Source organism: Solea senegalensis, linkage group LG8 (genome assembly GCF_019176455.1).
Source record: "Solea senegalensis isolate Sse05_10M linkage group LG8, IFAPA_SoseM_1, whole genome shotgun sequence".
Lineage (NCBI taxonomy): Eukaryota > Metazoa > Chordata > Actinopteri > Pleuronectiformes > Soleidae > Solea > Solea senegalensis.
In genome coordinates, this window is record NC_058028.1 from 4429734 (window position 1) to 4456055 (window position 26322).

At 42.1% G+C, this 26322-nt stretch overlaps 1 protein-coding gene across 3 annotated transcripts in view; it reads left to right on the forward strand.

The window, feature by feature from the left end:
- stard13b (StAR-related lipid transfer (START) domain containing 13b) overlaps positions 1 to 26322 on the forward strand; it is an 89957-nt gene that overhangs the window by 34654 nt on the left and 28981 nt on the right. Inside the window, exon 1 of one of the 3 annotated variants that reach the window (XM_044032754.1) lies at positions 10230 to 10436. The exons of 1 other annotated variant lie outside the window; for it this stretch is intronic. In XM_044032754.1, the coding sequence (XP_043888689.1) occupies positions 10301 to 10436 (136 nt within the window). In that variant the 5' untranslated portion in view covers positions 10230 to 10300. Of the gene's footprint in view, positions 1 to 10229; positions 10437 to 16712; positions 16999 to 26322 lie in introns of those variants that run through there. One more of the 3 variants, XM_044032753.1, reaches the window with a different exon arrangement.

Consider the following 26322-nt stretch of genomic DNA (forward strand, 5'->3'; position numbering starts at 1 on the left):
AGATGGTTACGTAGAGCAGCTTTAAGGTTCGGGTTAAGATGTCATTGTGGGTTGGTTGAGGTTAAGGTTTAGGCATAAGCTAGAAATGGTTGCTGAGCAAAACGTGTGCGTGCACGTGTCGTTCCCTCTGTCTCGTGTGTGTGTGTGTGTGTGTGACTTGAGGAATTTAAGCCTGGGTTTTGTAAACTCAGGGGAAGGAGACATGAGCAGCCGTGTCAGGATGCAGGCCAGTCACAGGAGAACACGTGCTCTGTGTGTGTGTGTGTGTGTGTGTGTGTGTGTGTACCAAAAACAAAACAAAAGCTAACAGGTTGGTCCAGCACTCAGCTGCCAACTGGAGAAAAAGGCAGAAACGAGGTTTGGAGGTAATGAGACAGGAAGGGCCGCGCTACTTCAGGGACCCACACTAGGATGTGACTAAACAATCAACAGACCTGTTATCTCCTTCTGTGTGTGTGTGTGTTCAGGATCTTTTCTGGAATAAACACTGACCTTCTCAGGACCAGTCGTCCTCATGGAGACCAAATCCTGGTCCTCACGAGGCCAAACCTCATTTCCGAAGAACAGTTTGAGATTTAAATTGCAGTCAAAGTTAGGGTTGGGGCATTAATTGCTGTATAACAGAATCAAATAACAAGAACATTTGCTGTGCTTCTCCTGGTCAAACGAAAATATTGAATTACAACAAATAAGTGCAATAACGCTGTTTTCAAGTAGTTATTTGGCAATACGTTACTACAAATATGCACAGTTTCATAATGAAATGTCTAAATCCACTTTGGTCAGTAGAAACACACTCCTATTTTATATTTGACTGTTTTCTATATTGTATTTACAACAAACAATCTCCAATATGTTGAATTGGGATTAAAGGTCATGTTATAAAATACACTTTTTTTATCAGAAAATTGAACCTTTTTTTTGTTATTTGATGACTTGTTTCATGTATTGTAGTTGTGTTCATATTTTTCTTTGAAAACACATTATTCAGACTGAAGAGAGACTATTAGTGTTTGGATTGATTGACTGATTAGTTGTTTGGTCCATAAAATGTTGAAAGTTTGAGTTTCTCAAATCTGGAATTGATGATGTTTTGTCAACAAACCAGAATTATTAAGTTTTATTGATTTCTTTGTTATTTGGAGCAAAGAAACCAGAAAATATTCAGATTTCAGAAGCTGGAAAATCAGTGAGCTTGTTTTTATCATAAAACACACACACACAAAAGATGAATAAATTATCAAAATAGTTGACAATTACTTTAGGAGTCAATTAATGGTTGCTGCCCTTGTGTTCTTCAATAACTGATAACAGAAGTTAAGCACATTTTTGTTCCTAAACAGATATATTTTATAAGTTATAGGCTAAATTTCTGGGCCACAAAATAAATCGGCATCAATTATCAGCCATTGGCTTCTCTGATTTCTAAAAATTGGGGAAAAAGACTTACTGTTTCAAACACTAAAGGCCAGAGTTTTACACATTTTTACATAATGCCCCTTTAACTACTGCAATCTTCTCATTTCCAGAGCGTTATCTAACACTTCACGCCTCTTCACTCGCCGCTCTTGTAAACACACACACACACACACACACACGCTGAGCCAAGATCATTTCCACAGAGTGGGTTCACACACAGTAACCACACTGGTTCTGTCACTGGTCTCCCAAATTTCCCACATCAGCCACAGAGATTCCAGATGTTGCAGGGAGGCGAAAAGTCTGCGCCTGTGTCGCGCTGGGCCCACAGGCCCCGCCTCCACATCCGCGCCGCGGCTCACAACCAAGCACGGTGTCTGTCTTTCTGCACTGGAGCAAAAACCGGCGGTTTGACTGACAGAGCTGTTTCATTTCCACCTGTGCACAGATAACAAAAAAAGCACAGGTCGCTTTATTTCAAAGGCTTCTCTGTCTGTCCCAGAGTCGCAGAGTCGCACCGCTACGGCTTCTCTTGTGCTTTTCAGACCCGATTAAACTGTTTGGCTCAGTAATCAAAGAGAGCAACAACAGGCAGAGGCAGAGCAGACTTCCTGCATCCTCTCCGGCTCACAGGATTTCAAAAGTGAAAAAAAAAAAGCCCAGCAGGACGTGTGTTTGTGTCGGCGTGAAAACAATACCTCTGCTGTACTTATCCAGCTTATCACGGCTGATGACTTAAGCAGAGCCGCTGGCACCAATTGAGGTGATTACAGTGAGTCTGTGCATCATTAGTAAGACAAATATCACACAACTGTGATGAAATATATGATTAATACAAATCGTCTTGGGTCCAAAATACCGTTACAAGGAGTAGTGGTTAAAATCCGTCCTTCTGTGCCATGTTTTTAACACAGTCAGTCCTCCACCAAGGCTCTAACACTCAACACACATCTTAAATACCCGACACCTGAAATGTTTACCTTCTGATGCACCGGATCCAGAAGAACTTTCCGGATCCACGTAGAACTTCACCTGCTTATAGTTGTTACCATCTTACATAAACATGACAAAATTGTCACTGAGATATACTGTACACATCTGAACTTGTTCAATGGGACCGAACCATTTTGGCGCAAAGTCCGTAATACGTAATCTACACTTTTGCTTCATACATAGGGACCATTGTAAAGACAAAAGTCGAACGAAACAAAGAACGAGTGAGGGAGCGCAAAGAATGAGGGAGGGGGAGCAAAGAACAAGTGAGGGAGGAAAGAACGAAAGTGAGGGAGCAAAGAACAAGTGAGGGAGAAAGAACGAGTGAGGGAGGGCAAAGAACAAGTGAGGGAGAAGAAGTGAGGGGGAGCAAAGAACAAGTGAGGGAAAAGAATGAGGAGGGGAGCAAAAGAACAAATGAGGGAGCAAAGAACAAAGTAAGGAGAGCAAAGAACAAGTGAGGGAGCGAAAGAACAAGTGAGGGAGAGCAGAGAAAGGAGGAGAGCAAAGAACAAATAGGAGAGCAGAGAACGAGTGAAGGAGTGCAAAGAACAAGTGAGGGAGAGCAAAGAACAAGTAAGGGAGCCAAAAGAACAAGTGAGGGAGCAAAGAACAAGTGAGGGAGCGAAAGAACAAATGAGGGAGAGCAGAGAACGAGTGAGAGAAAGCAAAACAAGTGAGGGAGAGCAGAGAACAGTGAGGGAGCAAAGAACAAATAGGGAGCAGAGAACGAGTGAAAGAGTGCAAAGAACAAGTGAGGGAGTGCAAAGAACGATTGAGGGAGCAAAGAACAAGTGAGGGAGCAAAAGAACAAGTGAGGGAGTGCAAAGAACAAGTGAGGGAGAGCAAAGAACGAGTGAGGGAGTGCAAAGAATGAGTGAGGGAGTGCAAAAACAAGTGAGGGAGAGCAAAGAACAAGTCAGGAGAGCAGAGAACGAGTGAGGGAGTGCAAAGAACAAGTGAGGAAGTGCAGAGAACGAGTGAGGGAGAGCAGAGAACGAGTGAGGGAGCGCAAAGAACAAGTGAGGAAGCGCAGAGAACAAGTGAGGGAGCGCAAAGAACAAATGAGGGAGCGTGTAGTGTATTTTCAAACAATAAAATACAATATTTTTGAGCGATTAAATCGATATTTTTTGCTTCTTAAAAAGTGTTGTTTGATTCGTGTAAAGTGTGAAAATATTGACACCCATCTAATTCCACACTCCTCCTGTCGTCAAATATTTTCTTTAGAGATCACGAAACCTGTCCGCGAGTGAAGACTCGCGGGGGTCAACGTTTGTATAAAGAGGCTGGAGGAATGTAAAGCGGCCGTGACAAGCGTACGTGGCCATTGTTTCATTGAATGACAAAGCATGTAATGCTGTCAGGTCCGAGTCTGCCCACATAAATGCCTGGGAAAACATTTGCACCACTGTCCGGCACCTGGTTCCCATTACAGCGACGAGGATTTAATCACAGAGGTAACATTTCTCCCTCAATCACTCTCTCACCGCTCCTCTCTTTTTCTCTCAAAGGTGGTAAACGTGTATAAAAATAACCTCATGTTTTATTGATTTGAAGTCATTTTCAAACCCTCAAACTTTTTCTCCCACATTTTCAGTGATGTGGAAAAAAATACACATGCTGGGGGGGGGAGCAGCCGTCACAGATAAATACAACAGACAGGATAACTCCTCCTGATTTATTTCTTATGATACAGTTACACCGCGGCGGGGCATTAGCCTCCGTGAAACAACTTTTAAACAGGAAGTTGATGTTTATCTTCTAAAATGAGTCTCATCCTGGGGAGGGAAACGGCACTTGTGTCCGTCTGACGAAAGTGGCTTTAACTGAAGGAGAGTGTGCAGTTTTCACTTTCACAAATAAAAACCCTGTTTGCTCTCACACATTTTGTATTTAATTTGATTTCTACAATGGTTGTAGTTTGTTGTTATTGAGTGCCTGGTCTACTGCATGTATGATCCATGTTATCTGTAAGTCTGTCCATTCTGTTAGCGACTTCCTGTCTACAGTCTTTGACGGATCAATATGAATTTATTTGTGTTAATTCCGCACTTTTTAGACCCACTTGTACGGGGACGGGACCTCAATCCCAGAAGGTAAACAGTGTCCGCCATCTTTGCTAACAGTTACGCTAACAGTGTGACTGGTGGTCAGTATTGTAATGTAACGAAGTACAAATACTTTGTTAATATACTTAAATAGAATTTTCACATATCTGTACTTGACTTTGTTATTTATATTTCTGACAACGTTTGCTTTTACTCTACTACCTTTTTACTAAATAAAATGTGTACATTTACTCCAATACATTTCCCTTAACCGTCTTCATTACCATGAATTAAAACACTATTCTATTATAGATTACGTGTTACGGACTTTGCAGCAAAATTGTTCAGTCCCATGGAACAAGTTCAGATGTGTGTATCTCAGCGGCATTTGAACAGGGATGGATGTTGTCATGTTTATGTATGACGGTAATAACTATAAGCAGGTGAAGTTCGGCACAGATCCGGAAAGTTCTTCTAGAACTAGTGGATCTAAAATGGAAACATTTCAAATGACGGTACGTAAACCACAAGTGAAAGTGTTTAAGCCTTGCTCTCCGGGTGATCTAGTTTCGATAATTTTAGTCATTTCTTTTGTCATTTAATCCAATTTCATTTGACTTTCATTTGATTTCAACCTTAAAAAACTGTTATATATTGTTATATAACTGTTATATATTGGATTTTAAATCGAATAAATCGTAGATTTTATCATTTCTACTGCATTTCATTGATAATCATCGGGATGACTTTGAGATAACTTCAGCTTTCACGTGCTCACTGGTGTGAAACTTGATTTCAGACAAAAATGGACCAAAAACAAGAGGTACTTCACAAATACATGGTGAAAAAATGGCTTTGCACCAATATATATTGAGCCTTTATTTACATTAACACAGAGGGAAATGATATTTTTCTATATATTGTTATTGACTTGTTGCCCAGCTCTACATACAACTACAAAAAAACACTCGGCCACTATTAGAAGAAACCATGACGTTTCAATGGAGATTCCTTGAAGAAAATAGAATTAGTGGCTACTTTCATGGAGCGAGAGCAAAGTCAGCTCCTCCTTCCCCAGCCCCTTAATCTAAACCCAGATATACACCACATGTGTGGCAGCTCTGGAAAAATGAACTCGACTTGGGAATATATGGTCAGGAAATTTATAGCACATGCCTGGGACAAGCCCTCAGGGGCCGGGGGGAGGAGGAGGAGGAGGAGGAGGGGAAATCTCCCTATTCCCTGCTCCCTGAGCCTTGTTTCCATTAGGCTGGGAAGAGCAGTCTCCCAGACTATTCAAGGAGACCTGGTGTAAGACCTCTCGGCCAACTGCCTGACCCAATCGTCAGCCGATTTCCTCACATCTGGGGATTTTCCCACTGCAGCGAGCGAAGGGGGCGGGCATTCCACATCCGTCACCAGGCGCCGACACCGGCAGCGCGCACGCAGACACACACACACACACACACACCCACATGCTGAACTGTAGCGCAAATAAATATGTATGCGTGCGTGTTTGCGAAACCACGTCACGGTGACAAGAGCGTGTTCCACCGAAAGAAACCCGTCCGTCCAAAACAAACACGTGGGTGAGTGGAGTGGAGGGAAAACATTCCCAAGCTGATTGATGTTTCCGTGCCGTGCATCTGCTATTACTTCCACCGCTGACGACCTCCCCGGGGCTCAAGTCATCCTCGTCTCGCCACAGTGATCCTCACCGCGATATAAAGCTCATCTTTATAGAGTTGAGGTTTCTTTTTAGAGTGGGCAAGGTGGTGGGGCTGTAGTTACCTCTCTGGTGATTCACGTCGAGAGGTCAGAGCCTTGTAACCGCACGTCCTCCATCACTCTTAATCTCTGTAACAGCCTCGTCACTTTACTGGACATCAGTACCTTGTTTACTGCTCGGTTTACTTCCAAGTGTATTGGAGAACCTACGTAGGCCTTCATTTAACATCAAAACTCAAAAGAGGTTGAGTTTGTCCATCGTGGGCTCTTTATTAATTTCTGCCAAATGAAAACCTATTTTTATCCAAAGTTTGTAAACTGCTTAGCGTCCCGCACCAAAGTCCATAGAGAAAATCTGCGATTTTACATCACAGCAAGCAAGGAGTTGTTGATCCAACCGCTGCCTCCATTAGCAAGTTGAAGCAGCAGTAGACCAGCAGCTCTTGTGTCCCCATGAGCTAAAAACACTTATTTTCTCTATGGACTTTGGTGCAGGAGTGTGAGAAGTTTAAAAGTTTGAAGAGTGAAATAACGCAACAAACATTTTCATGAATTGTATACACCAGGGGTGTCAAACTCATTTTTGTCCAGGGGCCACATACAGCACAATTTGATCTCAAGGGGGCCGGACCAGTAAAAATAGTAAAATAATAGCATAATAACCTATGAACAACAAGAAACCCTTTGTTTTTCTCCTTTATTTTACATTTACTGAAGGATCATTTTACAAAACATGAAATTTCTTGAGAAATATAATTGCAATTTCAACAATATCATGCCTAAATTTACTATTTACACAGCACACTGGATCTATAAAGGCACAAACATTCTGGAGCATTTGACATTACGTTTAGATTAGTGTGAAATTTTAACAAATTCATCCTGTGGGCCGATTGGACCCTCTGGCGGGCCGGTTTTGGCCCCCGGGCCGTATGTTTGACACCCCTGGTATACACTTAAGCTGGAATGGATTTCTATTGCTCATGTGCCTGCATTCAGCTATTCACTATCGCATTAATGTCGCCAATATTTCTTAAAATTGACATTGTTATCTTGGATTTCGGAGTAGTTTTTGGGGTCTGAGTCACACACAGACTTCTGTTTCTGTCTGAGCTTCACGGTTCATGTGACCGGCAGAAAACGAAAAAAGAAAACAAGGTGCTTGACTCGGCCTGACCCTGACCCTTCCTGAAAATCCACAGGATCAAATGAAACTGGCTCCGTGGACAAGCGTGTGTGTGTATTTTCACCCTGAAGGTCTGAAGACGTGCGGCTGAAAATAACAACACCTTGATCACTCGTGACCCAAACCTCCCCCAAAAAAAGCGTCTATATTGTCTGGCCTATTTTTCATTCCCGCCTCTTGTCCATACTTAGGTAGAACTGCTATGATGATATATGATATGATAAAAACTGTTCCTAAACTAAAGGTTTAAGGAGCTAATAAATGTTTTATAATGGGAAAGCGACATCTGTATTGGTTATCGGCTCAAGGACTTCTGTCTCACGACCCCTCGCTCTGTGAGACAGACTGATAGAGATTAGAGCAGATGAGTTTGGATCTTCCTAAGTGCTCGTGACTGTCGACAGAGAACTGAGAAAACTGAGCCCTTCATTATTATTATTATTCCTCCTCTCAAGTGCACTCTGTCCTTAGTGAAATGAAGTCATGTTGTCTCAGGTCAAACTGAGGTCGGCAGAGGTTTGCTCATTTCAGAAACTGTCAATCTCCAGCCGCCAGTCTCTGTGTGTGTGTGTGTTTAGAGTGGGATTAAACCTGCTGTAAAATAATAATCCCAGTAGGTGACCACATTAAAAAATAATGACGCTGTCATGCACACTTACAGACACCGGAATAGTTTGGATTCGGAGTGAACTCTGAACTCTCATCCCAAAATATACCCAAAAATATCAGCTAAATCGACCTCATATTTAGTGCAAAGAGACGTCAGACACTGATGGGAACATTTTGTCTTTTCCTCAAATGGTGTTGCCGTGGTGACGTGGGTTAGGGTCCTTTTTTAAAAAAAAAAAGCCCCTAAAGACACAGGTCATTGATTTTGTGTAAGAAAGTTTAATTTCTGTCTCCCTTGTTTGTTACGACGCCACCTACTGTTTCACGCCCTGTGTTGCTTGATGTAAACAAACGTGGACTCGTAATCACTAGGACGGTGTTGTGTGGACACCGTCCTCTGTCCTCTCTCTCCGCCGTTGACGTGAGATTCCGACGTCAAAACGAGAGAGAGCAAATGACGACGTCTCTGTCTCACCAACGACAAATTGTCCAGACGCAGAGCGTGGACGCCATCATGGACGAAGACAAGCTCTCGCAAGTCGTCCTCCCATCTTAGGCTGAGTGTACACATTCTCGTCCTTGAATTTGAGGGAATTGGTCCTGGAAAAATCCTTGAAAAGTCCTCAAATTTGACTAACACTCTAGGTCAGACGTCCCAAACACGGGGCCCCAGCACTTAATATCAAGTTATAATAGATATAATTAAATTAATAGATTCATTTTCCATAAATATGTTCATATTATGATCTATTTTATAGTTCCATATCAAAACCAACACTTTTATTTTTAAATAATGTGAAATATCATCATATATGTTATTATTATTTAGTCTTTTTCTGGCTTGACCACCCCCTACTGACCAAACTAGACTCTCAGTGGCCTCCAGGTCATTCAAATACCACGTAGACCCCTGCTTTACTGAGTTACTGTGAAACAAACATGACACATGTTAATCATAGTAAAAAAGTAGTCCCGGGATCCTATGCCGGGGTTGGCGACGTTGCTCCGACTCTCCGACTCTCCAGGTTGGGAAATTCAAGTTTTTTTGAACTTGGAAAATTCCGATTCCTGGATCCGAATTGAACACACCGGGAGTTCATGCTTGTGATGCGTTCTGGTGCTCCATGTAAAACTCATAACTGAAGGGCTGCAACTAACGATTATTTACAATAGTTCATTCATCGAGTGCTTGTCTGGGCCGTAAAAGCAAAGGTTCTCTCTACACTGTTGCGTCACTCAGCCACATTATCGGACTATATTTTGTCACATTCTTACAGTTATACAGTAAAATGTACATAATTATACTTTGTGATTAGCTGAATACTAAATTGTTAATGATAAAAATGTAATAATAATAATAATGATGTACAATTTTCCTTCAGTTCAGTCATTGTGTTGTTGTCGGAGATTAAGATTATCAAGAAGTCCAGTATAATGTTATTTAATACACACAACAAACTCAGATAATGATATTAATGATAGGAAAATGCTCATTTGTGCTTTGACAAGAAGAAAGAGAAACACGATGACAGGAGTCCTAAAAATGTGAATATAATGTGAAGAGCAAAGAAAATGAGGAAATAAAAGAAAATACTGCAATAAAACATAATAGTTTTTGTGATATATTCACGTATCTGTACTTTATTTGTATTTCTAGCTCGCACCACATTTGGTCTAACTCATTACTACCAAATAAAATCAGAAGAAGAAGAAGAAGAGTTGGTATTATGGTCTGTATTTATATAGAGCTTTTCTAGCCTCGATGAGCTGCTTTAACACAACAGTTTTCACTCATTCACACACTGCAACATGGGGTTAAGTGGCACATAGACGAGCAGAGCCAGGAATTGAACCTTTTAATACTTTTACTTAAGTAATATTATATGTATACATATATATATAAAAGGTGACTTTAACTTCTACTTAAGTCACTTTCTGGAAACACACTTCCTTCAGTTCCCAGATTTCCCACAGCACGTGAACTCACCACATGTGTGGCGCTCGTTTTGCGTGGATTCATTCCTCCACACACACACACACACACTTGAAGGACACACACACACACACACATTTGCGTGGATCTCCTGGTGTTTTACCATCACTTTGTGACTTCTTTTTTAAGTCAAACAGAGGATTTAATTCTTCCTAAAATGTTCCCGCCGACGCCACTGAAGTTTCCGCTTCTTTTCTGTTAACAAACACAGCCCCCACCACCCCACTTTATCCGTGGGTTAATTCGTGTTTTTTTTTTGGGACGTTCGTGGATTTTTTTTTTTCTTTCTCCCTGTGATTATGTTTGACTGGCGGTTTTGCGATGATGACATCTAGAAGGAGAAGCTCCAGCAGAGCGAGGCTGAAGCTGCGCCGCTGCCTGAGCGAGCAGCTGCGGAGCTCCACGTCCAAAGCCTGGGACTTTCTGTGGAGGAACGTCAGGGAGCGGAGGGTGGCAGGTCAGTGTCCCCGCCGCAGGAGCACCGTGGCCCCGCTGCAGGGGCGCACAGTGGACGGTTCACTGTCAACCACCACACGCCGTGAAAACTGACAACGTTTATCAGGCCGCTAATTCATATAAATAAGGGCTGCAGCTAACGATTATTATTTTATACATACATAATCGATTAATCGGTCGATTATTTTTACGATTAATCAATGAGTTGACCCAGAAAACTTAAAAATTATTATTATGTTTTTGCCAAATCCAATTCAATTTTAATGATTTAGTTTTAAAGATGTTGCATGAATGAATGAATGAATTGTCATATAATCGGAGAAAAGTGAATTTCTCATTAAATATGAATTTGTCATGGGAATTGCAGATTTTTCACTTTTCTTTCATTAGAATGTTCAGCAGAACGACATAGTCATAAAAACCAGACAAGGGAGTCAGAATTTAACAAAATAAATGCAGTAAATTAATATTTAAATAAGATTCAAAAGGTTAAATTCCACAATGTTTTGGCCAACCAACCGTTTCAATTGTTAGAAAACCCCATTCTATCTGATGAATCAATGAACCGTTGTAGCCATAATCGTCATATAATAGAAGAAAATTGAAGGAAAAGGGAAATTCTCATTAAATATGATATTCATTTGTCAAGGGAATTGCAGATTTTTCACTTTTCTTTTTGTAAAAAGTTCAGCAGGACAAATTCTTGCACAGTCGGCCTATGAAAAGTCATAGTAACGATGATAAACTTTATTTATGCATCAAAACACACTTTAAAATTCTAAAAGAATTAGAATTAAAAAGGTCAAACTCACGTTAAAGACGGTTTACTATAGGAATGTTTTTAAAAGATAACATGTTATGACCTCCAATCATTCATACTTATATACACACATATATAGATGTAGATATAAACTTATATTTGTATAAATGATCATGTGAGACTCAGTGGACCAAACCATAAACTTTTTGCACACGTGTAGGAAAAGACTTGATCTGAACTGCACCAAACTTCAGTCATTCACTGATTAAAAATGAGCACATGCCTGGTAATACCGCATGGGGGCGCTGATGGGCAACTTTATTTTTTTTGCACCATGAAAATGGAAAAAACTACTGCATGAAACATGAACTCTCTCTCCCTTTGTATGCATATTATGATAAATGTGAATATTCATTGCTGCTTTTGTTTCTTTAACTTTAACTGCACGTTATAAACACTTCCACTGCTGCGGCGAGGTAAAGAAAAAGTAGGATTTATCGGTATTAAAAAAATACCGATAAAATGAATACAAGGTATTTTAAAAGTGAAAATCCATCCATATTTGTGTCAACAACATTTACTTTAAACTGTACGTGAATTAAAGTGTAAAAATGGACGTCACTTTGTCATGAATTCTGAATCTGCAGTGATTCTCAGTCTAAACTAAAAAATCTGTGCCTTCAGCCCATCACCGTGGCAACTGCTGATTCTCGAGTTATGTGCATTTACCTTTTTCTCTTCCTTTAAACAGTTTGTATCTTAGCGTTCTTGTATTTGTGTCTTCGTGAGGACAGACTGAAGACGTTGTTTTGGCCCCAATATTCAATTGCTTACAAAAAATAATTGGCCCTCGTCCATATTTGCTTGCTGATCCCTGCCCTAAAACCAGGTCTTAATCCTCAATTTTAGTGTGGACCAGCCAGAACGTCCAAAGACAGGTTTGTTTGACAGTTGACAAATCCTGAGACTCTTTAGACCAGTGCCAATTTCCGCGACGTGGAAAACCGGAGGACGGAATCGCTGCATTGGGCGATAAAAGTGGACTCAACTGTTAAACGTGGAATGTCTGAAATTGTCTGAAAATGTTTATGCGTGCGGGACGAGTGTGACCACTTTTCACGATTAATTGAAAATGTCCGAAATGTTAAAAAATGACGATCAGTGTTCGCCAAACCTGGAAAACGATGACGTTCTCCAACGTCAACACAAAATGATTCACTTTTAATGATTTCTTTGTGATACGGAGCAAAGAAATGAAGAAAATATTCACATTTGAGAAACTATCAGAGATCTTGTTTTAGTCCTGAAAAATAAAGATTAACAATTGGAATAACTGTTTCAGCTCGAGCGACTACACCTTCTGTCAATGTTTGAGCTCGACACTGAAGGAGCTTCCCAACAGTGTTAAGTTACCTTCGCTCCAGTGGCTGTACTGTATGTGTGGACATTTTATATTAAAGTGCAATTCGCTCCCAGACCTGAGCTCAGGATTCAGACATTCAGTGGCTCGCGAAGGTGGAAATCTGCCGTCACACTGCTGCTATTCTTAAGCCTTAAACCACAGGAAACTTTGCCACAGCAGAGCCAGCGCTGCCCAGCACAGATTACATGTTTCTCTGCTGGTGAATCAGACCACATCACAGCAACCGGTGTCTAAATCTCACTCTGCCACCGCCACTGTGGGGGCCCCCCCGCACTCTCTAAGCTCTGTGATTCAGAGCGATACAGTAAGGTTTTCCTCTTTGTCATCGCACCTGGCAGAGTTTGATTGACACGTTGGGGCACATCAAATCAAATCTTTGGATTAATTTGTCATCGTGAGGTTTAGTTAGATTTTAGTTCACGACCGTGTGAGCGCGAGGATTCCCGTTGCCGTGCCGTAAAACGTCGGCACTCTCTTGAAAAACCCAGACGTGTTGAGACACGTTTGATAAGGACTGGAGTCACTGGGACTGTAACCGCTCCCACTGTAGGACACGCCGCAGCCGTTCCTTCACGGCATGTAGTGCAAAGTTAAACACACACTCACACAAGGACACACTCTAGAGATCCTGCAGCTCTTTCCCACCCCCCGGTATTTGAGTGCTGACAGAGACAAAAACACCCATTAATCTCGTTCATTATCGTGTTTCACAGCGGCGCGACGATTGATTCCGTAACGCGATACGTGCCACATGTGCTCGTCTAGACGAGGAGGGAAGACTGAAGCACAGGACTTCAGGGTTCAAGGTAGATCGTGCCGTTGCCAACGAGCTGCCACTCACACTCGAACCCGACACCTTAAAGCCTTGTGCACACGGAAACGGAAACTTTCCCTTGATGATACTCGGCTTTTTCATTCTTAAAAGGTTTTTTACGTAACGCGGAATACTGTCAAGAAACGTCTCCGTACACACGGAACCTGCCAAAGCGAGTCTAATTCGTCTATAAATGTACACACATACTACGTTGTATCATATTTATATCTGAATATTCTATTTTAGCTTATTATTGTGTGTTTTTAAACACTGTAGAGGGTGAGGGAAACACTATTTCGTTGACTTGACTTGATCAGACAAAACTAATTAGTAGTGCATATATATCTAAAAGCTTACTTTTTTGATGACTGTTTCTTGTATTTAATATCTAATTTATACTTTTTTCTTTTTTTTTAATTGGAAAAACAGACGGTTACTAACAGCTTACAACATCTGCTTAACTATAAGCTAGCTCCTTAACTTCCGGTCAGTTGTCCAGTAATTTTATGGTGCATTCACATCAGCTCCGTCTAAATCAAACCCTTGTTTGTTTGCTCAGAAAGTCCGGTTGGTTTGGGGTGGTGTGAATGCGCAGCCGAACTCTGATCCGCACTAAAGAAGCAAACTAACTAAGGTCGCTGGTTCAAGTCCCCACCAGGTCGAAAGGGCTGGGGTACACCTGAGCAAGGTACCCAACCCCCATTGCTCCCCGGGCGCTACTAGTGTGGCAGCCCACTGCTCCTAATTCTAGGATGGGTCAAAAATGCAGAGAATAATTTCCCTAAGGGGATTAATAAAGTATTTAAAAAATTAAAAAGTAACTGAGGAACGCATTACTCAAAAGGTTCAAAGCTTATAAGCAAACTTGGCTGAATGTTGCAACCCCAAATCGTACCGAGTCTAACGGACGATTAGGTGTGAAAACGACCTTTTCAGTGTCACTATATACCTTATCTTTGTAATGTCTGCAGATGTCAACTGTAGAATACTGTAGAGTCAATTAAAGGCGATTGGCTGCCCCAATTTAAAAAAAAAAAAAGGCATTATCAGTCGACCTCTACGAGGTGGGTCTATGACATCATCATTTTCTCAACGCTAAGTACGTTGAGACGTAATCTGTGTCCCCAAAAATAGCGCTTATGCTTTCTCCTCAACTGAATGAATGGACACAGGTGTCTGTGCGTCACAAGTGAGTCACTGCCCACTGAAATCATCTGAAAACGGCGTAACAACATAGGCTTATTAAAAATAGCTCCACCTGAGGGTGAGGGGTGTGGGGAGGTTCATGCTTCAGGACCTGACGTGAGCGGCTGAACCGTGGTCTTTGTGAGCGTGGCTGTTTTCCCCAGCAGAGAGAGGAACAGACGCGCACTGTGTTTGGAGTTTGGTCGCTTGCCCTCACGTACGCGCGGCGCCATACATTCACCGAACATACACGGTGAGGGTGAGGCTTTCATTAGCAGTGGGTGGGTCTGCTGCCCGGACGGATGTGGATTGTTTTTCCACGCTGTAAACCGGCCGATGCAAGAGAGAGATTCTCTCTCTGAAGGTTCTCAGAAGAACCTTATTATGTATATATACATATATATGTATATTTATATGTATATGTATGTGTGTCTGAAGGTCCAGCAATCTGTTGTTAAGGTCATTAAATCTCACCTTTTCATACACCTTTTTTAGTTTGTAGTACGTTGTGACCTGCTTGGCGTTCCGTACGTTAATTAAATGTTTAAAGGTGACATAGAATGCTTGTATGACAAATATATGTTAGTTATGGAGGTCTACTTACATATATTAACTTGTTTTCATGATTAAAAACCTCCTAGTCGCTGCAAACGAGCCGATCAAAATATCTCCTCACTGACGCTCTCGTCAGCCGCGCTGTTTCAGACCAAAACCACACCCCCAGAACGTGGACTGTGTTGTGATTGGCCAGCCAACGAGAGCTTTCCTACTGTCCTGTGATTGGCCAGGTACCTGGAAGTGACGTAATAGATAGGCCAGCTCTCAGATACACAGCTCCCCCTTCTGGCACGGTGGATGCTCTGCATCTCAGCAGCTACAACGAGAGTAGTTCTTCTTCTTCTGCGGTTGAATGTACGCAACCGGATGTGCCCGGACTAGTGCCCGCACCAGGAGGCGCTACGGTGGTGAGAGGAGTGGTGAGGATTTCTGATGACGACATCAAATTAAGGAAGTGCCGATCCGCTTCGCAGGAAAACAATACAACACTATTTTCTCAGCAGTGGCTGAACTGTTTGTTCTGAAACTTTAGGGTTTCATAAACGAGGTAATGACGCAGATACACACACAAACGCAGCGTTAATTGGAGCTTCCGGTCTATGTGGCCTTTAAATCCAGGATTTTTTTCCACCACTGAATACGCTCACATGTCCCATGCTGCAAACACGTCTGTAGCTCGAGTCCTCTATAGCTCGTCTACAGCACTAGGGAAATCCCCAAACGCCGCGCTTGCGTTTTCCATGTACACAACAAATGCACTAGTTAAAAACGATGATTCATTGGTCAGAAAACTTTGATGTTCTGTCACTGTTTCCTGTTTCTGAACATGCTTCCTCTTCTCCCGTTTTGGTGGAGCAGTGCTACAGCGCCACATAGAGGCCTGGCATAGATCGGGCCAACGTTTCTTGTGAAAACCTCACAGCCACCAGATCTAAACAGACCAAAATCTGCAGCCTCATCTTTCCGTCTGTGTTGAGGTTTTGGTCACCAGATATTCCGGCTGAAATTCCTTGTCCCCAGGAGCTGACACTTGGAGGAGACCTGCTGCTGAGAGGCCTTTCCTGTGGCTGGAAGTCTGAGTTGTTGTGAGGCGGGGGTGGGGGTGGAACAGAAATTACCATTCCCCAACCACAGGAAAAAAGTGACTTCTCTCTCTCTTTTTTATTCTCCCCTCTTTCTCCTCAAACGCTACGTAACCACTCTTGCCCAGTAAACTTGGCACCTGTGTGACCAGTAACAGCATAGGAGTTGTTTGAGAGCAGGGCGGCTCCAAAAACCACTATTTTTGTAGGGCCCTCCTCCCGCACTTATGTCTCTTCCACCCCTGCTCTCCTTTACTCACACCATCGGCATTCCAATGGTATTTATATTTCCCTCCAGAGCAGGGGGAAGCTCACACAGACACTGGATTCAGCTCAGCAAGGTGGGCAGTACTCCCACTGTTCCCCTGCCATTGGCCTCCTCTTGGTCACATGAGCTGAGGAAAAACAGTGAAGTGTTGGCACTCCTCCCCCTCGCCTCCGCCTCTGCCTTGCCTCTCAGTTCACTTCAGGCTTTTCGCGTCTGCATGTGAAGTTCTCCGCCAGGGCTGGGAGAGAGCGTGTGAGTTTGGTGTGTGGTCAAAGGGCTCGTTCGGGGAAGCAAGTTCTTCTCCTCAGTGATGTTTCGAGAGCTGCCAGAGTCCGCGGGCAGCGAGTGTCTGGGTAGTATGACCCGAGAGACTCAGGATATTTACCTGAGAATGGACCATCACCGCAGACGCTCAGGATACAGACTGGGCAGGATCATTGCCAGGCAACAGCTCCTCAAGAAGATTGCAGGAGGTAGGAGATGTGACAGTTCAGACTGACGTCCTACTATTGGGAAACCTTTGAGCCTTTAATTTGAGCTTTTCTCTAAAGAGCGAAATACACATTTCTACTTGTGTTTCCTGTTGGATTAATAAAGTATCCACCTGTTTTATGTAAATTAAATCTTTGTCATAATTCCAGGAATGCCAGGAGATAAAAATATCTTCTATCAGATGGGGTTACAACAATTAAATTACCAGTAGATAATAAATTCATCAAGTGTTCTCGGCAATTAAATCAGCTTCTTAAATGTGAACATTTTCTTGTTTCTTCGCTCAATTTAACAAAGAAATCATGAAAACTGAGTCATTCTGAAAACACTTTTTTGGACCAAACGACTCGTCAAACTATCGTCAGATTAATTAATCATCAAAATTATCATCAGTTGCAGCCCTGACAGTAGGGGCGTTGCACATTAATGAACATCAAGGTGTAAATATGCCAGATTCTTGCCATTGGCCAATAGCAGGGTGATATTATTATGTAATAAAATACACAACAACAATAAGGAATAAGAGCATACACTTGTATTCCAGTTAAAAAAAAGGAGCTTTTTTTTGATCAAAATGTGAAATGAGTTGGTGTGAAAGCTTTGGTTGTTACTGGACACAGATTTGTATGGAATCTAGTGAATAAGCGATGACACATGCGCATGAATATGAGCTTTTGAATGCAGAGCGACGTGGTGGTGAGTCAGCGACAGAGCAGATATGTTTGCAATCAGCTGACTGCCCCGCGTCCACAACGTCTGCTCGTATCTTTCGGGCTTGTTGTATTTTTTTGTCCCGTTCCAGATGAAGAACGTGGAATAGGAGAGAAATAATCATCAGCAGACAAAGATCATGAGAACATTGTGCGTGACAAATGTGTGTGTGTCACTGCAAACTTGACCTTCGGCCATGAAGTAGTCAATAGGTGTAGTGTTGGTAGATAAACGGAGGAGAAGAGCTGTGGGATCAGTTATGTAAGAGCAGATAAGCCCACAGTGTAAATAAGAAACCGGCAAACGACTGTAAGACCTGACAGTTTTACAAGCCGACAGCTTTATTTGTCAACCGCTGCCTGCGCCCACGAGAGCAATACTGCCGCTTTCTCTCTGTTTTATTTACCTGTTATAAGGCCATTTCTCCTCAGACTGTAACCTTTACCTGGAAATGTGAGGTGAGCGCGGGGGGCAGGGCCTGCATGATAATAGAGAGGACAAATCCCCCCCCCACCCCCCTACTACAACCACACCTGCTCAATCAACAATCACTATGTTAAATATGGCATTAAAAAAACCTGATACATATATATATTGTGTTCGGGCCTGTAGGATAAGCTTTTTATCCACACGGAAATGGCATTTGGAGTGTTTGGTCTTTTCGTCCTTTCATTTTCGCAACGTAGTCACCCTGGCCTTCTTCATTCTGTCTCCGTTTCAGTTCTTTTTTTATACCTCCTTCTCTGGTTTTGGTGTGTTTCTGTGACAGCGCTGCAGTGCCCTGAGTCGCTTACAGCGTTGAATTTCTCAAAGTCTGACTAAGACACGTAGATAATGCGACAGGAAGTTCAATTACTGCTGCACAAATATTTGGGCTAAGCTCAACTATAACTATCGTAGCCAATTGCGAACAACTATATCTCACTTTAATTGTATGTGGAAACAGTTAAGTCAAGCTACGTTTGTAGCTCAGCTATGACGTTAAATTACTGTCCTTGTACCAGTTTGAAAGCACTAGCTAGGAATTGATTTACTGAATGAAAAGTGCTATCTAGCTAGCAAGTCTCTTTGTGGTGAAACTTTAGCTTGCAGCTAGTAAAAGTGGGACAGGAAATGGCGGCTAACATGCTAACAACTAGCTGTAGTTGTTGTCAGCTGTCATCTGCGACAACAACTTTAGCTGCCAGCTAGTTCTCCATGTTTTTCTGTCCCCGTCCTCCAAGTACTGTCTTTTTTATTTTCGCAAAAAAAGTCACAGGAGCATTTTCCGGTTGTGTTACTACTGCGACTTTGAGAAAGTAAATTTAGTACAATTTCAATCCATTCAGATGATAACATTTATTTTATAAGTACAGTGTTAGTCGCATAAAGACAATAATTCGATTTTTCGCCAATGTCAGTCAAAACTATAACAAAATACTAAGTTTAATGTCATCAGATGCAGCGTGGGATCATGGGAATTCTTGTCCTGTTTGGTTCTCCTGTGTGTTTTCACTTTACGTGATGAAGAAACTTGATGGCTACCGCGTAGTTGTGAATTCTTCCTTTCTCACTCTGACGTTTCTGAAATAGATGGATTTGTCCTGGAAGTTATAGCGGATTATTGTTGTTTTTAATGCAGGGATGTTCTGTCTTTCATGAGGGAAAAAGAACAGGAAAGAAACCACATCAACACACAGCTCGGCTTTCCTCTCAGTCAGATAAAGCCGCTCCTTGTGTGGCGGAGGTTTCCTGCATCACCACCGAGGACTGAGACGAATCACGAGTCTTGTTTTGTGGTTACGATGACGTGAAAGGATAAAAGGTTCACTGTTGGATTGATGTGTCGAGATGTCCTGGGAATGTGTGTGTGTGTGTGTGTACGCGGTGCACACGTGTTTCTCAGGAGCGGGGAAATCTTCCTGATGTGGTGTTTGCAGGCGTGTGCAGTCATGCAACCTTGGCATGTGTTTTCAGATTACAGATGTGTGCTTTGACAGCAACCCAACAATTTAGGTGACAATGACCGCAAGTTTTCAGGTTCTTTTATCTGAACTTAAAAGTCGTGTTTGAGCCGTTTTTCTTTTTGGGGGTCGTGATTTCACTACAGTCTTCCGCAATGTATTTATTTAAACCTAGATTTGTTGTCTCCAGTCAGTAAATGGATGTGTTAAAGGTACAGTATGTAAAACTGGTGTAGTCTCATGTTGCAGCTGAATATCCCAGCGTGTTGGAGAACTTACAGTATGTAGCCTTCATTTAGCATCAAAACTCTGATGCTGAAGCTGTTGACTTTTTCCATCATGGACTATTGTAAAAATATGGTGAACCAAACTGGCCTCTCAATGTTATACACTGGACCTTTAACCTGAAATGGACTGACTTAAACTGATAAGCCGATTGTTTTCCTATATTTGAATTTTTTAGTTATTTACGAAAACTCTCCTGTCTTGTAAGGTCAAAAATTTGTTTGAATAACTACTATAATGTTAACTATTTGTGTTAACTATAAGTGTTTTGTTTTTTTAAAGAATTAAAACAGGTTTCAGCTTATTAAATTTGAACTTTTTCTGGTTTCTTTGCTCCATGACAAAGAAATCACTAAAACTGGATAAAACTGCGTTTTTGTTTTGTGCACAAAACAAGACATTTGAGAACATCATCATTTCCAGGTTTGAAAAAACTCTGACCGACATTTTTCAACATTTTGTGGACCAATCAAAACAAACAGTACTTGATTCTTCGGTTATGAAAATAATCTATATTTCTGTAAGATTCCATAGGATTCTTGGGGATAGGATGATCTATCAACAACAGGTGATCTGCTGTGTAAGCAGATCATCTTAAATTATGTCTTTAAGATTTCAAGTTGCTCACGAAAAGAAGAATACGCAGCCCAAAATCAGAACCTTCTTCATGTTGAAAGTCACAAAGAAACGAAGGCTGTAAAACACGTTCAAGTCACCGCCAATTCAATCTCAAACTACTCTGACTAGTTTCGCAACAAGAAAGTGAATTCAGACTTCTCTAATGTTCTTCACACATGTTGAATTATACAGTTATCGCCAAGGTAACCCGGCTGTCACATCTGTTCTCTTGAGCTGCACCATTATGCAATTTTCCTCACCTAATTTTGGGTAATTAAACTTTAAATGCCTTAGTCGGGCAATTTTCCCTCCGTGATCCTCAGTTTTTCTTAGAAATGTCCCTCGGAGAATGTCGATTATCCCCGTGTGGATCTTATTTCCTCTCATACCTCGTGTGTCTCACCTTGATTTGGTGGTTTGTTTGAAATGTGACTGATCGTAGAGCGGTAATATTTTCAGGGAGTGACTACAGGAGTATGTGGATTTGCAGGATTGAGGATCCTGCATTCCAGCTGGCTGGGCCCATGTTGACTTAGCAGGTTGAAAGTGAATGGGGGCCACGGTGATGGGCCAAGTCACTCGTGTATTGTTTCACCCCCTGAATTCCAGGGAAGCCTGCGGGGTCTTCGTCATGTTTCCGATTTGATGGCATTTCAAAGCCGTCACAGATATGTGTGTCGGTTCTTGTTCTGTCGTCTATGATGAGCTGTTGACACAAGTACCAGGACTAACTAAAATCCCGGTGCTATTGTCCGAAGTAAACCTCGGCATTGTATCTCACTGTCATAACTGTCTTTGGCTCCATCCACTGTAGTCTGTTTACCCTTTTGAAAATCCATAAATTCTGCTATGGATATGTCTGCCGTTGTTTCTGGGACGCTGCTAGCTCCATTTTTTTTTTTGGAAACTCCACATTCACTTCCCGTTTTGTTCGAATCAGTTCAGTTTCACCTCGTCGCCCTTGTCTCAACAGAAGTCCTTGTTTTTCATTATTGTTTCTTGTTCGTCGTACTAGCTCTAGCACCATGTTTCCACTGAGTGGAATGGTTCGCTTTACGGTATGGCAGTTTTGTTTTGGCGTTTCCATTAGGAATAGTACCAACCGTTCCATTCTTTGGCACCCTTCCCTTGGTTTGAACTGGTACAATAAGGTCGGGTAAGGTTTGTGGTAGCATGGACGCAGATTTCCGCTCAAACTGAGCTGAAACAATGGATTGGGTGGAGACTGTGACGCCCATTTGAAGGATATAATGGTAGAAAATGATTCAATAATACAGATAATGCAAATTGAGAAGAGGTTACGAGGCCGGTACAGGAAGGTTCCTCATCTGCCTCGGCCGGTTGGGGTGAAAGGAAAAATGTGAGACAGAGGAGAAGTGAGGGACAAGGTAAGGTAATCTGGATCCTGAGGCCTGGGTGTCACAGGTCGTCACCACGGCCTGGAGCAGTAGTGCGCTGACATCATAGCCTTCAAAACCCAGCAGAACATTTACTATGTTGATTATTTCTTCATTATGGTGGGTTGATTGTTAGTTTGTTGACTCATGGTTGTTCTGCAGTAGTTGTGTCTGTCTGACGTAACAAGAATTTCCAAAAGAGCCAAATAAACGTAAATAAAAATCCTACGGCATTGAGGAATGAGTATAAAACAATAGCAGTGTGATAAAGGGATAAAAACAGACGTTTGACTGCTACATTCTTAGATTGTTGAGTAAGAGATGGAGTCTGATTTTACTGTAGAGGAATGTTTTGTCTTTTCCTTTAAAAAATGATCCTGACATTTTGGAGGAGTATTTCAGACTTCATCTATCTGGAATGGACTAATATGTACTCGTAGCTTTGTGCTGCGTCAGCTTTGCTTCCTGCCAGCCCCATGTGGATTCCAGATTTTTTTTCTTTTTCGCTGCATCTGTTGTTGCTATTGTTACTTCAGAAAATAGAAATGTCAAATGATGTAACAGTAATATGTCATTTTTAAATATAAATATAATAAAAACAACCCTGTGTTTGACAGTATGGCCATAAGAAAAAGGGGTCCATGAAAGTTTTTCAGAAGTAAATTATACTGCTTAATAAGAGACCATTCAGGCGTTTGACAAGATAAATGTGTCTTGTCCCTGCCCACCCCTGCTTTGCTAATGTATTAACACAAACGCTCCCTCAGTCAGGTCTGATAGTTTTGCTTCACTGTTTACACGGGTTAGGATTAAGACGTAGCAAACTGATCAATTTACATTATTTCTGTTCACAAAGGCCAAAACAGCCAAAATAATATAGTCACCGAACATTACATACTGCAGCTTTAATTTACGTCTGGTGATCCAAATACTTGAATTTTATATCTTCAAGTTCACATTTGAGCCTCAAGCTCACTAATAATAATTCAAACGTTCATATTTTAGCAATGCTGTTGCTAAAAATGTGCATTTTTGCAACAAATTGAGATGTCTTTCATCATAAGGATGGCTCAATGCCACTTTTATCTTATTTATTTTTACATTTTTAAACCACGTAGCTGTTGATAGCACATTTGTGCTTACGCATTTACCATCCAACCATAACCAGCTGTCTCAAAAATGTAATGTTCCAACTCTAAAACAAATATTCTGCTCTTATAAAGAAGAAATAATCAGTGTGTGAAGAATTTTGAAGCATTTTTGGATCATATTTTGTTTTGTCTTCCACTTTCCAATCCAGTTATTTTCGCCAGAATTGGACCAATACTGATACTGAGTGTCTTATCATTCTGTGGTGATTTCAGCAAATATGAATCCATTATTTCATAAAAATAGGCCCATGCACTGTTTAAGAATCACATAGTTATGGCATCAGATGATATTTCCCCGCGCTTTTCTTCTACTCTGAGGAAAAACAGACTATTTATTGTCCCATATTTGGGACGTGAATGCGTTCCCGCTGCAGTGGAAAAGTCCTGGGAACTTCATCTCTGTGCCTCAGTGGAAACCTTGAGCAGCTGAAAGCTCGAACGGCGTGACTAAACGCTCGCTCGTCGACTGTGGCTGTTTGTGTTCCCCCCCACATCATCATTGAGAGGCTGTTGTGTTTCAGACAAGACGCTCTGTCCGGCGTGACCCTGGTGCAGCCAACGGGCTCTGATCTCTGGCCCTGGAGAGGTCATCAGTGGCCACCACCACCACCACCACGGTCGAGCTCTTGGTTGCGTCTCTTGTCTTGATGACAGAAGTCGCAGCGTGGCAGCTGTGTGCTCGTCTCTCTCTCTCTCTCTCTCTCTTGTGTGCTGCAGTTACAAAGCGTGGCTTTTATATGGCTGAAAGGCTGGACTGTTCCAGGTCGACATGCTGTCGGCCGCAGTTGCTCCTCTGCTGGCGCTTATCAGTGTTCCTACAGTTTCTACATTCACAGTTCATTATGCTGTGCTCGCATGCTTTTGGTTTTTTGATGTCCAACTGGCAGGTTTTTTTTTTGTCTTTTTAAATATTGTGATTTTTTGCAAAATTTTAAGTGGCTAAGTGTCAAGCAAGTTCACATTCAAGATATTGGACAATGTTTCAACCCTCCTCCCCAGATTTTAGGCTCTGGTGGGTCCTCCTTGTCTCCTTTTGATTCTTGTTAGTTGTACTTTATAGCTCCACCACCCTTCTCTTGGTTTAAAATGGTAGAGTAAGGTCGGGTAAGGTTTGTGGTTAGCATGGATGCAGATTTATGCTCAAACTGAGCTGAACTTTGAAGGATAAAGAGGTAGAAAATGAATGAAGATAATTCAAAGTGAGGAGAGGTTACGAGGCCGGTAGAGGAAGGTTCTTCATCTGCCTCGGCCGGTTTGGGCGAAAGGAAAAAATGGGGGACAAAAAGGGAGAGAGAAAAAAACTATACCGCTAATAATAGCCTCACAACTTAATCTGGATCCTGAGGCCCAGGTACCACGGTTCAACATCAGGGCCTGGAGCACTCTGTAATGAACTGTGAAGCATTTTTGCGAAATTTAATGGTTTTTGGATTGGATTGGATTAGATTGTATCTTGTCAGTTCATTCGTATTTTAGGCAGGATTGATTCTGTGGTGATTTCAACTAATTCAATATATTGGACAATGTTTTGACCCTCCCCAGATTGCATCTGGTGGGTTGCCATAGTCTTCAAACACAGATCTCCAAGGACCCAAATTCTGGATCTGTAATTGAATAAAACCCAGAGACTCATGCTGTGTTCCATTTGTAGTCGGAACTCGGAATTTCCAACTTGTAACAACCAACCCACATAGCCAAAGTTAACACTCACTGCAGTTGAACACCCAATTTTGCGTGTAAAATTTGAGATTTGAGCAGTATAACACATTTTTGTCTCAATGTCCAAAAACAGGCCAGGCAGTTTTTCCAACTCTTTCCTCTCTGGCAACAGAGACGCTGATTCGCCGTCTTCTTGCGACAGCGCGAGTGAAATGACCGTAATAACCACAACACGTTGACTCTGACGTGCAACTTCTCAGCTTTTCAAAAGCCGCTGCAATTTTTCCCGACAGCACAAACCGTCACGCAACTACGGTAATGCAGGGTGCATTTTTATGACATCTCTTACACTTACATTGGAGAGACAGTTGTGGAAAAGCAGGATAATGAGTGTAGCAATAACATACTTGAAGATTTTAACCGCTTGGCACAGAGAGGGACAGAAACACTTCAGCTTGTTAAGAGGACGAGCTCTCACCTCTCCTCCTCCTCGTGGATGGATTGTTGTTGGAGAGAAAGCAGCTCTGAAATGGAGGATGTTGTCATTGTTCTGTGTGTATTTTGAAATGTAACAGTGAAACGCACTTGTGAAACGCGTCAGAGTGAAACCAGTCGAACTCTTGTTGCCCTTGTTCCTCCTCTCCCCCTCTCCACAGCGCTGAATAATTCATCCAAGGTTAGACCACGTCTGTGTGAACGGGGGTCTGGCGATAAGCGATGGCGTGGACTCGGTTGTTGCGTGAACTTGGACGTCATCTTTTATTCATGAGTAGCCTGGCTACTGTAAGACTTCGGTGGTTGCTATGCAGACGTCGTTTGCCGCCACCGCAGGGCAGTAAATGATCACGCCGGGGGGGGGGCGCCGCGATCTTCCGCTCGTCAGCGCCCCGACACGAAGCGTTTTTTGTCGAACAGAGAGTGAGTTTATATTTAAAAATGTTGTATGACGGAGTAAGGAGGCGCTAATGTTCCCGCAGTGTGATACACAACGGTAGAAAGAGAAATTTTTTCATCTCTAAGACATGTTTGTTTCTATACCGCTTTGACATTTTTCTGTATCGCAGAAATAAGAGAATTATGCAGATTTTCTTTTTCAGTATTAGCCACATTATTAGGTACACCCGGTCAACTCCTCTGTAGCACAAATGTCTCACAGGCGGATCCTCACTACACTTTTTCAGGTAGACGTGGTAAATGTGAGCTGCTGAAGTTCAAACCCAGCAGCAGAATAAAGGATGAAATGTGACGCCGTTGACTTTGAACGTGGCGCTGTTATTGATCCAAGTGTTTCAGAAAACTGCTGATCTACTGAGATTTTTCATCTCCAGGGTGTTCTCAACAAAAAAAAAGAACAACAGAGAGAGAGAGACAGGGAAACTATCCTTGGAGTGATTGTTTTGGAAGTCGCTGATGTTTGCACATTCTCTCTTTGTGATGCTGCATGTGTGAGAAAAGTGTGTGAGCCGCCCATTTTCTTTTATTTGTGTCGTGTATTTAAATAGTAACAGGGACGTTTCAGAGAGACAAAGTGAACACAGCTG